The sequence below is a fragment of the Brassica oleracea genome, chromosome C6, assembly GCF_000695525.1.
Source record: "Brassica oleracea var. oleracea cultivar TO1000 chromosome C6, BOL, whole genome shotgun sequence".
In the NCBI taxonomy this organism is placed as follows: domain Eukaryota; kingdom Viridiplantae; phylum Streptophyta; class Magnoliopsida; order Brassicales; family Brassicaceae; genus Brassica; species Brassica oleracea.
In genome coordinates, this window is record NC_027753.1 from 14,748,928 (window position 1) to 14,761,393 (window position 12,466).

The 12,466-nt window shown below is 38.2% G+C and overlaps 2 protein-coding genes across 3 annotated transcripts; one reads left to right on the forward strand and one right to left on the reverse strand.

Moving 5' to 3' along the window:
• The first annotated feature begins 342 nt into the window (after positions 1-342).
• On the forward strand, positions 343-1,626 carry LOC106296311 (non-specific lipid transfer protein GPI-anchored 2). 2 transcript variants are annotated; one of them, XM_013732417.1, is made up of 3 exons: positions 343-933; positions 1,008-1,064; positions 1,137-1,626. In XM_013732417.1, the coding sequence occupies exons 1-3, from the start codon at positions 570-572 to the stop codon at positions 1,343-1,345; spliced, it is 630 nt and encodes a 209-aa protein (XP_013587871.1). In that variant the 5' UTR covers positions 343-569; the 3' UTR covers positions 1,346-1,626. The 2 variants fall into 2 exon arrangements, with proteins under 2 accessions (XP_013587871.1, XP_013587870.1); XM_013732416.1 differs by having other exon boundaries at positions 1,008-1,626.
• Positions 1,559-3,422, reverse strand: LOC106296312 (proteasome subunit beta type-2-A-like). Its single transcript, XM_013732418.1, has 3 exons — positions 3,087-3,422; positions 2,889-3,012; positions 1,559-2,033 (listed from the first exon to the last, which is right to left on the reverse strand). The coding sequence occupies exons 1-3, from the start codon at positions 3,242-3,244 to the stop codon at positions 1,701-1,703; spliced, it is 615 nt and encodes a 204-aa protein (XP_013587872.1). The 5' UTR covers positions 3,245-3,422; the 3' UTR covers positions 1,559-1,700.
• Between the last annotated feature and the right edge of the window lie 9,044 nt (positions 3,423-12,466).

Sequence of the window (12,466 nt, forward strand, 5' to 3'; positions counted from 1 at the left end):
CGAGCGTATTTAGTCGGCTTAGCTGATCGGCTAAAAGTACTCTGCGGTCGAGCCGACATCTTTAGCCGCTTAAACCGACTAAACTGGTCAAGTTTGCCGGGCTAGGGCCTGTTATTCGATGGGCCTTGTGGAGGGATGTAATCCATCTCCTACAATACCATTATGCAAATAATAAGCGGTCGACCGTAATGACAAAATAACTTTTTTTGACACACTAGGTGTAACTGAACAGAGAGTGTGACGCTAGATATAATTTCTGAAAGAAAAAAAGTCAATTATTTTAACAATCAGTGTACATATCCATATAGCATTTGCTTTTTCACATTAAATCATACACGAGTGACGAGTCTACCTTGCTTGGTTTCTCTATTGATACACAAATGTTAAAACCTGAAGCCAACGCAACTTCAAAAAGTCAGGAACACGTGGACGTATAGCAATGGCTGATCATTGCCAACTCACCGCTTATCAAGACCTCCTCAAGGTTGTTATTTCCCGCCACCATCGTTAACGCTAGTCTCAGTCGTCACTTTCGGGTTGTAACTGAAATCACGAAGAAGCTCCCTCCAATGGCCGCCACAAGCAACACCGTCGTGTTCATCGTCATACTTGCGATCACCTTCTCTTCCTCCTCCGAGACGCAGGCACCTTCTCCACCGGCTCTCACCTGTACGGAGGAGCTAGTTATGTTCTCTCCATGCCTTCCGTACGTCTCCGCTCCACCAAACAACATGTCAGACAGGCCGGATCCTCTTTGCTGCTCGGCTTTCTCCACATCCGCCCATTCCGGCGCCGGAAACTGTCTCTGTTATCTTCTCCGGCAACCTATGATCCTTGGGTTCCCGTTGGATAGATCACGACTGCTTTCTCTTTCCCAGATCTGTAGCGATCTTAGTTCCGACGAATCTTTCGAGTCTATCTGCTCGGCATCAGGTTGATTCCGATTCCTCTTCGAATCTAATTGAATCAATTGTCCAATCTTGGGTTTGTAATTATGCGTGATGCAGAGTCGCCGGAGCTTCCGCCGCTTCAGAGCATTCAGTTCACAGCTCCTTTTGTTTACGGTATGAGTGAATCGATTTCGGTAATAGTTTACTTGAATTCAGAGACGAGACGAGTTTCATTGATATCTGCAGGTGATACAGCTTCCGCATCTCCTCCATCGTTGGCCATTTCACGGGAAGCCGCCGGAATTTCACCAACCTCCGTTCAACCCTCACCAGTAACAGATAGCTTATCATCAACACCAGAATCCATCATAAACGGCTCCCCAAAGATCAGAAGCTTCTGGCTTCTCTCGACCATCATCATGACGCTGCCCACCTCTATCTTCACTCGCATCTGAAGCATTCCTCTTTCTTTCCTTTACAATCTGAAGTTCATTGTACACTGTTCTCCAGTTGGTGGGTGTCTCTTTAAACCCCATACTTGATCTGCTCCATATCTTTCCTTTTGGCTTTGTGAATCGAACAGAGATGATATAGACTTTTAGACATACCATTGTTCTCTCAGTAGTGTCATTGTACATTGTTTCCTTTTAGCTTCGTCAATCGTGATATAGTGGAACAAGAACATGTTTAGGTTGTTCTCTCATAAGAAAGTCATTTCAAAGTTTAACACATGTAATATAAGCTCTTCTAAAGTTGAAAATAAAATAAAAAAGCTAATGCCAGCTTAGTAGAAAACACAACATAACAGACTTAGACAGAAGCAGTGGTGACATCTTGAACAGACTGACGCCAAGCGTGAGTACGAGCTCCATCCTTGTCCACGATCTTGATCACAAAGTTTGGTGGTGCAATCACCAGCCTTGACCTGATCTCAACTATGCATTTGTCCACCAGTTCAATGGCTTCTTCAACGGACATGTCGCTGCGGAAGTGCCTGTCCATCGTGGAGAGAGAGAAGTATGAGCCGTAACCGAATGCTCCCTTGTCAACCTTGTGAAGAGTTGCAATGTAGTCAATGTAGTATAGAGATGCGCCTGCTTCTTTGTCGTAGCCAGCCATCAGGATGTTCACAGAGTAGGGATTCTGGATTCAAACAGAACAAACGGCAATGGCGAATCTCAACACGATTGATACATGCAAATATATCACAAACAACCAAAAGAAAGCAGGGAATACATCAGATTAATTGTTATAAACTAATGGACTTTTGATCATTGGAAGGTTCAGCAGTCTAAAGCAAATCCCACATGCAATAAATACTAGATTCTACCCAAAATCGGCCAGAAAGATCACAAATTAGTATGCATGATGAGTATCAGATACACAACTTACTACTCTTGGAACCATTTTCAAGGGTGCACACAACTTCCTAGTCTTTCAAAGCCATTACAATTACTTGATATAAGGAGACTTCTAGTTTTGATTAGAGTATCATCTTTTTCTGCCATAAGGACATATCACGGTTCAAAAGTCTGTTACTTGAATCAACCTGAAGAGTAGTAACACTTGCGTGACATCCAAACACAGAACATTGAGTTTTCAAAACTGCAACAAAGTTTTGAAAGAAAGCCAAGTTTGATTTGCAAAAATTATTTCATCATATCAAAAGAAAATATTAATAATGCCTACATACATAATGAAAAGTTTTGTTTGGAAACATAGGTTTCTTTAACACATATTTTCCAGGTAACTTAATTCAATAACTTAACACTCGTGTCTCAAAATCTCAGAATGGAAGCAAAAACCAAGAACCCAAGAGCATGTCAAAAAAGCATTAACTATTATTAAGAAAGATCCAATCCATAACAAGTTCAACTAAGTAGAGTATCAAAAGAGGAAAAGACAATATCTTTCTATCACCTTCAAACACCATCTAACGCAAAGCATCTAGTAACCCTAATTCCCCTAGCTCAAAATCAAAATAAGAAAAGAGGTGACCTTTCTCAAAGCAGTGGCGAGCTCACCACGAGTGAAGTTGGCAGCAGCAGCGGTAGTCAAGGGGATCCCGTTTCTGAACTGATACAGTGACACATTCTTCTGTACATACTCAGTAAATTGAACCCTATACAAATTCCCACAACACGATCATCCATTGATTCAGAGAGAGAGAGAGAGAGGCGAGGGAGGAGGTTTTACCGGTCACCAGGCTCGCCGCTTGCGGCAATGAGCTTGTGTGAGTCAAGCAGCATGATCTTGTCCTCGTTGTTCTTGTGGACAAGGATACTGTGAACCGCCGATGTATCCGCCGCCACGATTGCGAATCCATTACCGACAAGACCGAACACGCACTCCATCTTCAGATCTGTTTTTCGCGAGACAAAAGTTGTTTTTGAGTTACTTCGATCTTTTCCGATTTGTTCCTTTCCTCCTGGTCGATGGAGATATAAGAGCTTGGATCAAAGCGACTTGAGGAACAAGACGGGTGCTCGGGTAATTCTACAACATAGCCAGGGGTAATTTCGAGATATATGGTTGCAAATAAGTAAAAGACCTAAAGACCATCTCCATCTATTAGGCCATGATTATCGGGGGTCCTTGCAAATATATGAGTATTAAGGATCCAAGAGCAAGGACTCCCAATAATCATGCCTTTAGAACCCATCAGAGGTCTTAATGATTAAATTAAGAATATATAATATGATTTGGTAAGTTTAGTAGTTTAGTTAGTGAAAATAATTTTTTTTCCTCCAATAGGAACTTTATGGAGTTCTTAAATTACTTTTTTTAAGTAGAATGATTAAAAATAAAAGCATGCATAAAAATTTTAATAAAAATTACATAAAATCATATTAAAAATACAAATATAAATCGTAAACGAGAAAAAGCCGATTAGTTGAAATCTTGATTTGTTCCAAATTTTTACCAGATGTTCTCAACCAAATCAACTTTCAATTGTTGATGTTTTTTTGTTATCACGTATTTGATTCCGAATGCTCATCATATTCATCACATTCCCAAGATTTGAAGGCATATCTGTTGAAAACGCGAAATCCACTTGTGGACTTTGGTTTGATTCCGGTTGTGCGAAAACTGATTCATCAAACTGAGTGTACCCATTTCGTTCGTCTTCTACTATCATATTATGCAGAATGATACATGCTCTCATTATCTTTCCAATTTTTATTTTATCCCACAAAAGAGTTCGATTTTTGACTATGGCAAATCGAGCTTGCAAGACCCCAAAAGCACGCTCGACATCTTTACGTACAACTTCTTGTTGTTTAGCGAATAAGGATGCTTTCGTACCTTGTGGAAGTGGAATAGATTGGACTAAAGTAGCCCATTTTGGATAAATACCATCTGTGAGATAGTAAGCCAAATGGTACTCGTGTCCGTTGACAATGTAATTAACCTTTGGAGCTCGACCTTGTAATATATCATCAAAAACTGGTGATCGATCAAGAACATTGATATCGTTTAATGTACCTGGAAGTCCGAAAAACGCGTGTCATATCCAGAGATATGCTGAAGCTACAGCCTCTAAAACAATTGTTGGCTTTCCTGATCCACGTGTATATTGACCTTTCCATGCGGTCGGACAATTCTTCTACTCCCAATGCATACAATCAATGCTTCCTATCATCCCGGGAAATCCGCGTATCTCTCCAATATCGAGTAGTAGTTGAAGATCTTCAGGCTTGGGTCTTCTTAGATACTCATCTCCAAATAAATTTATGATTCCTTGAACAAAATGTTCCAAGCATAAAAGCGCCGTGGTCTCACCAAGTCTGAGGTATTCGTCGACCGCATCAGTTGGGCAACCATATGTAATCATACGAATTGCTGCTGTTGCCTTTTGTAACGGAGAGTGATCGAACCATCCAGTAGCATCTCTTCTTTGTTGAAAGTATGGGATTTCAGCGGAGAGTCGATCAACAATACACATGAACAATGACTTGTTCATTCGAAACCGGCGTCGAAACATGTGAGAAGGATATGTTGCATCTTCGCTAAAATAATCGTTCCATAACTGCAAGTGTCCTTCTCCCCGTTGTCTTTCAATGTATGCTCGTTTCTTTTTTGACCTTGATGCTTCTTGGCGATTTTCATTACGAATGAGGAGGTTTTCGAAATGTTGATCGAAAAATTGATCAAATTTTTCATCCAACATTTCTTCAATATCATTATTAGAAGAAGAAGCCATATAGAAGAGAAATGGTACTTGAGCTTGAGAAATGTATTTGAGATAAATGGTTCTTCTTTTAACTTGAGAAACAGAGAAATGGTATTTGAGATAAACTGATTTGGTATTTGCGAAACAAAGAAATGGTATTTGAGATAAACTGATTTGGTATTTGCTTGAAGAGAAATGGTACTTCTTTTAACTTGAGATATGCTATCACGGACAGAAATTGTAAGAGAAATTGTAAGAGAGAAGAGGTTTATAAAGAAACACACAACACGGCAAGGTTTATAAAGAGAGAAGAGAAATTGTAAGAGAGAAGAGGTTTATGAAGAACTAATCTATTAATAACACGGCAAGGTTTATAAAGAAACACACAACTTCTTCTATTACATGCTTTTGTCTTTTTGTTGTCACATGTTTGCTGAGTGAAGTCATGAGACTGAGTGAAGTCTTGGCTTTTTCTCTATTTCGAAGCTTTATGTCACGAAAGCAAGTCACGAGACTGAGTGAGTCTTGGCTTCATTAGTCTTCTCTGTTTCACCTGCAAAAAATAGACAGCATCATTAGTAATGTTCCAAGTCAAATAGCCACAAGCAAACAAAGACTGAAACGAGCATGAGTGGTGATATTATGGTGGAACACAAGCGCACACAACTCGTGAGACAGAGCAAATGAGAACCAAACTCAAACACAAAGCATTAACCATTAATTTAAGACAGACTCGGACACAAAGTAATAAGATAAACAAACTAACAGACACAAACCATTCTGAGAAACAAACTTAGAGATAAAGCATTAACCATTCAGAGAAACAAACTTAGAGATAAAGCCACAGATTAGCCAAACACAAGAGAAATTCTAATACAAACTCGACATTAAGCATAAAGAGAAATTCTAATACAATCTAACTTGACAACATGTCAGTAATTAGTTTATTTTTCAAGGCGATTTCAAGTTCACTCAGAGGCTCTATCTTGGCAAGAAGGTGGTCAAGCAATTTTTGCTTGTTAAGCTTGTCCTTTAAGGCAAAGTCTTGCTGCCTTAACTCCCACATGCTCTGTACCTCCACATCCGACTTCACTTCCTCTTCTGAAGCCTTTGACTTGTTTCTACCTTTCACCCTAGCTGCTTTGACACCAATAGGACGAGGCATTTCTTCAGCCTCTCCAAGGCAAACGGGCACAGAAGTTGACGACTGGTCATCTAGCTTTCTTCTTTTTGAGCTAACCTTCTCTTTCGTAGAATAGGCTCCACACCACTTCTGATCATGGCGAAGCTCCAACCATGCATGCTCCATAGTGAACTTCGCCTTGTAATCATTGAAGTAAATATCGTGAGCCATCTTCAAAACGTCATTCTCGTTCTGTCCACTTGATCTCTGTTTCGATGCAGCTTCATAACAGCCAACAAACCTACACACCCCCTCGTTAATCTTCCCCCACCTCGATTTACAGTTCGTTGGCTCTCTTTTTTGCAAACCAGCCAGCTTTGTACTCGCATTAAAATAAGCAGCAATGCGTTTCCAAAAGGCTATTGTTTTCTGCTCATTCCCAACCACTGGATCTTTGGAGGTGTTCAGCCATGCACTTATGAGCACACCATCTTCTGTTGGAGACCGTTTACGTCTTTCTTTACGGTCAGACACAGCCTCTGTGTCTTCGTTGCCATCTTCAGTCCATTGTGAACCCAAGACAGAGGCATCTGACGCAGAGAGTTCTATACTAGGGATTTGACCAGAGACATAAGAGACGGATCGTATGGTTGTTGGCTGTTTAAGAGGTTTTGGAAGCTACAAGCTGGGCTAAATGTATCCATGGCGAAGAAGAAGTGGAGGTGAATTATCAAAGGAGAAGGAGATACGAAGAAGAATGATATACGAAGAATGAATTAACTTGTTGAAACAAGCTAGACAGTTTTTATAAAGGAATTAACTTGTTGAAACAAGTTAGATAGATGTTAAAAAGGAATTAAATTTCAAACCTATCTAGCAAATCATTAATTCCACAACCACCAAACGTACATCAACCCAGCTAACAAAGACCATCAGAGTAAATTCCATTTAATTTGAAACCTAACTAAGAGAGCATTCAGAGAGACTAAACCGACAAACTAAACCATTGCAACCAACTCAAACAAACTAAACCAACAAACTAAGTAAAGTTAACCCAAATTACCTCCTCGTTGTTGTCTTCCCGTTTGGTTATTGTCTGTGCTGTGGTTATTGTCTTCCCATTTCACTCTACATGCCCTTAGACGAGAGCCTCCTTCCAAAAAACAGAACCAAGACTAAGAAACGGCTAAACTAAATATTCACTACCATAAAATACACTAACTAAGAGTAAAACTCACACGAACCTTTGTTGAGTAGCTTGAGATGACCTAACCCGAAGCTATAGTAGCTTGAGAACAGCCTCGTAGAACCACCAAGCAGAGAAGTGCTCGCTACTGTGTTTGAAACCTATCAGAGAGCAAAAGATTTAAAAGTGAGATTAGAACCATGAATCATGTTTGAGAAAACTATATCGAGTATGAAAAAACAATATCGAATCAAACATACACAAGAACAGAGCAAAATGTATGAGAAAACTCTATCAATAATTCCATATAGCTATCATTTTTTTACTTATGAAAAAACACACAATACGGATCACATTCATACGGATCACATTCATCAATCTCATGAATCATGTTTGTATCATGAGATAAGTGTTTCACACAAAACAATGAAACAAGAATCAAACACACACAAGATTCTAAAACATGAACCTGATCTAAACAACGATCAAACACACACAAAATTCTAAAACACATCTCATAAAGATTCAACCTTTGCCAACAAAACTATGAGATCACAACAATTTCACAAAAACCCAAATCGCAAAAATTAATTTTTATGAAAAATAAAGACACTTACGGATGAGAGACGTCGGCGAGAAGATACGTAAAGGGGAGGACTCTTTTTCGAAGAGCTGGCGGAAGAGAAGCTTCGGGAGGAAGTGGAAGCGAAACCGATCACCGATTGACAGAGAAGACACAGAGACGGAGCGAGAGAGAAGACGGGGGGACGGAGAAGCTGGACCGAATGAGAGAGATGACGGACTGAGACACGCGACGGACTCATCGAGAGAGACGACGGAGACGACGGAGTGCGACAGAAGCCGGCGTCGTCGAGAGAGAAGATCGAGAGTGTTCGAGAGAGAAGAGAGACTTTGGTTTCGTCGAAACCCCAGAGAAGAGAGAGAGACAATAATGTGCGGTCCAATGAGAGTGCGCCACGTATGGGCTCCTTACCATTCCTTTAATCCCTCTATTAAGGCGCGTTTCTGCCTTTAATTAACCTTTTTCATTTTTTTAATCCCTTTTACTTAGGAACCCATGCTTAGGAACCATGGATGGAGATGGTCTAACAAGCCCATCCTTTTTAAGAGCATCTCCAACAAGCCCCCTCATTTTTAATGGGGTCCACCCTTAAAATAAAGAGATGAAGGGATGGTTCTCCAACAGTCATCCTCAAATTTTTTTTTAGAAAAATTAACAATTTACACTTTAGTCCTTAAATTATTAATAATTAAATATAATCACTAAATTTTTAAAAATCAATAAAACATACTATTTGAAGCATATTAAAATAAGATATTTTTGAGAAAATATAATAACATTTAGTCAAATATAACTATAAATAATACAAATAAATGTTAATAAAATAATTTAAATCAAAATAATTTAAAGAAAACATAATGATAAGTAATAAAATATGATATATAAAAAGTTATTCATACTATTGTCAAACATATATAATTGTAGGGACTAAAGCAAAAAGTAAATAGTGTTTTAAGGGGGTGAATAGTGCATCCTCAAATTTGAGGGTGCACTATTCACCCCCTTAAAATTTGAAAGGATGAGGGGCAGTTGGAGTGTAAAAGCCTTCAAAAAATGAGAGGATAAAGAGCTGTTGGAGATGCTTTAAGGACACCATTAATAAGTGGTCATCTTTTAAAGGGTGTCTGTTGATAAAATAATAATAAATAGTGAAAAGCGAAGGAGAGAGAACAACAATTTAGTAGAATCGATCTGTCATAAAGGTAATTCCACAAGAGAATGAAGAAACTTTTCTACAGATGTTGATATATTAATGGTAGAATTATTTAGAAATAACTAAAATTAATTATAAAAGCAAATAGCATTATTTTATGTTTATTGAGAAACACACAATTTTTCTTACTGCTGCTCCTGCTCTAAAGGGCAAAAAACCCGAACTAAACCAAACTCAAACAGATCCAAACCAAACCAAAGTATATGTGTATCTAAAATATTTGGTTCAAAATTTTATCAGGTTCGGGTTGGTTGGTTTTAAATCGAACCAAAACAAAAAAAAAACGACGTATTTTTAATTAGATTAATTAAATATAATAATAATTTTATGATCTAATATATTTAACCATTTAACGTAAACAACTAAACATAATTTTACATATTTTATTTCTAAATGAATAGAATAAACTCAACTAAGAATAAAATAAAGGAATATGAATTTTATACATTAACATCAAAAACAAAAATTTATTTATGATATTTATATTAAATTTGAAGATAATAATATAAAATTTTGGATTACATCTTCTACATATTTATTGTGACGTTTGGTTTTACCTTTAAATATAAAGAAAATAATGATTTTGTGTCAAATAAAGATTTGTTTATGTTTTTATTAATTATATTTTTATAACTGAACTAGAACAAAACTAAAAAAAATAAACTCGACGGAATTGAAAAATAAAAACAAAACCAATTAAATCAAACTAAAAATAAAACCGAACAGAACATGAATCGAACTGAACTAAAACTGAACCAAACCCAACTAATATTGGTTGAATTTGGTTAAAGTTTTCAATTTCATAGACCAAATAATCCAAACCAAACCGAATCCATAATTAAACCGAAATGCCCACCCCTACCTCCATCACATGTCCTAGACGTTGCCTGCCTAAGAGCATTTTTTTTAATGAATATTAAATTTATTTGATTCAAAAATGTTTTTACAATGAAATGCAGCTTGGGATCAACCGTCTAGTAGGCTGAACAAAAAAAAAATTTACATGTGAATATTATCATCTTGTTTGACAAGCAAACCATACTGACATTTCTGTCTCGTATCCCTTCCTCCCCATAGCTCGAATCGATGAGATTCTATTGCATATCAGCTTGTCAATCATATGTTGAAATCGACAAGCAGGGTTGTGAGTCTCCCCGTGCTTCCTGCTGTTTCTCTCGCCAAACCGAGTAATCCACAGTCTGGAAAAGATACCGAACAATGAAAAGACTGGTCTGGTCCCAACCTACATCAACTAGAAGTGGAATCAGATTGTTCCAGTCACTTGTATTTCTCGTATCCATAATATTTTTTGCGAGGCCTTTCCAAATTTCTTCAGAGTAGGGACACTAAAAAAATAAATGGTTTCGAGTTTCCATTGGGTGATTGCATAGAATACAAAATGTGTCGACCTGAGCATACCATCGGACCAATCTATCTCCTGTAGCCAGCCGATTTTGAACTGCTAGCCAAGCATGAATCGAGTATTTTGGTGTTGCCAAAGTAAACCAGATAGCTCCGTACCATTTCTGTTTGACTGCCACTGTCCGAACCGAGTGCCAAGTGTGTTTTATACTGAAACCTGGTCGATACAAATCACTCTTGCCTTTCCAAAGTATGATATCTTCCTCATGAGAAAGCCCTTGAAGTTTGATTCTCTGAATTTCCTCTTCAATCAGATTTAGCGTCTTCTGCCTATGCAGCCTTCTTCTGTGACTTTGGACAACTTGTTCAACTGTTGAGTTGATGGTGATGCTTAAATCAATGCAACCTCTCAGACCCGTCAGAGATAGTAGGTTTCCTAGCTGGTTCCAGTCATCGTACCAGAAAGATGTAGAAGCTCCACTTCTTATCTCGACTCTTGTGAATGATTGAGCCAACATTCTGTATTTCAATAACTTTTTCCATATCCAAGATCCAAGCCCACTCTTAGCATTGACATTCCATAACGAACCCTTCCGAATGAGGTATTTGTGTACCCATATTACCCATAACGAAGTTTTAGTGGACAATATATATCCTCCAGATAAGCTTTAAGCAACATACCATGTTAGCCTCTTCAAGAGATTTCAGCCCCCTAGTCCACCTTCATCTTTTGGCTTACAGACATCCTCCCAACAAACCTTAGCTTTGTGTGGGTTCAGAGCTGGTCCCAACCATAAGAAAGCCGAGCACAATTTGTCAATTTCCTTGATACATTTTTCGGTAGTCTAAATGCAGACATCTAAAAATTTGTTATACTATGAATGACCGAGCTAATAAGCTACAAGCGTCCAGCAAGAGAAATATGCCGCGCTGTCCAAGACTGAATGCGGATTTGTATACGCTCTATCAGTGGAGAATAATCAGAGACCGACATCCTTTTCGACATCAGTGGAAACCCTAGATATCGAACTGGGAGTGTGATAGACTATGGATTTGACCCATTTTCATCCATGGTTTACATGTGTTTTTACTAATAATTATTATATTATAGAGTCTATTTATTATATTTATAAGATCAGGAGTGATTTGGAGATAAGTGATGATTTTTGAGCATTTTGGAGATATTTGGAGCAAGCACCCGAGATGACCATCGAGCTCGACCATCGGTCGATATTGGAGAGGAATAATCGATCGATGTTCATATCTTGACATCGATCGACAGCGAAGCGCGCAGAAAGCCCGTTTGGTCACAGCCAACTTGAAGCCCAAGTCTTCACTAATTTACAAGATTACCCCTAACGAGTTTTAACCTAATTATATAAGTTTTTCCACCATGTTAGAGGCAAAGTATGCTTTTCTTGTTTTATTATTTTCACAGCAAGGTTTTCTAGGATTTTGATAGATTAGAGAGAAGATCCAAAGTTATAATTTGTGATTAGAACTCCATTAATATCTATTTACATTCTAATGAAGTTTTCTTACCTAACTGTCGTTATGAATTGTTTAGCCATGTCTGAGTAGTTCCATTGTTAGATTTTAGGGTTTAAATAGGTTAGGAGGGATTAGCCCCAACTATAGATTGCTGAGTTGTGGTAATTATCATTGGGATTGTTCATTAATGCATGTCTCTGGATTAGCTAACTAGAACTTGCCCTAGGATTGATAAATAAAAGCGAGAGCTTCATTCTCATCCTGAAAACATTCTAAATGATCTAAGTTTTTTTGCTATGAGTAAGGCGAGAGCTGATCTAGTGAGCTTAGTAAGCATTCATTCAACCCGCGCATAAAGCTTAACTAAAAGCGCGTCGATCGATATCATTATTGAATAATCGATCGACGGAGCGAAAGGTGTATCGATCGATATCCCTATAGGAT

What these genes read in the sequence shown, in the direction of transcription:
- LOC106296311 (XM_013732416.1), top strand. Translation starts at nt 570, where the DNA reads ATGGCCGCCACAAGCAACACCGTCGTGTTCATCGTCATACTTGCGATC. An exon ending in GTCTATCTGCTCGGCATCAG is followed by an intron (nt 934 to 1,007) that starts GTTGATTCCGAT and finishes TGCGTGATGCAG; the next exon opens with AGTCGCCGGAGCTTCCGCCG.
- LOC106296312 (XM_013732418.1), bottom strand. Translation starts at nt 3,244, where the DNA reads ATGGAGTGCGTGTTCGGTCTTGTCGGTAATGGATTCGCAATCGTGGCG. An exon ending in AGCGGCGAGCCTGGTGACCG is followed by an intron (nt 3,013 to 3,086) that starts GTAAAACCTCCT and finishes GAATTTGTATAG; the next exon opens with GGTTCAATTTACTGAGTATG. An exon ending in TCGCCACTGCTTTGAGAAAG is followed by an intron (nt 2,034 to 2,888) that starts GTCACCTCTTTT and finishes GTTTGAATCCAG; the next exon opens with AATCCCTACTCTGTGAACAT.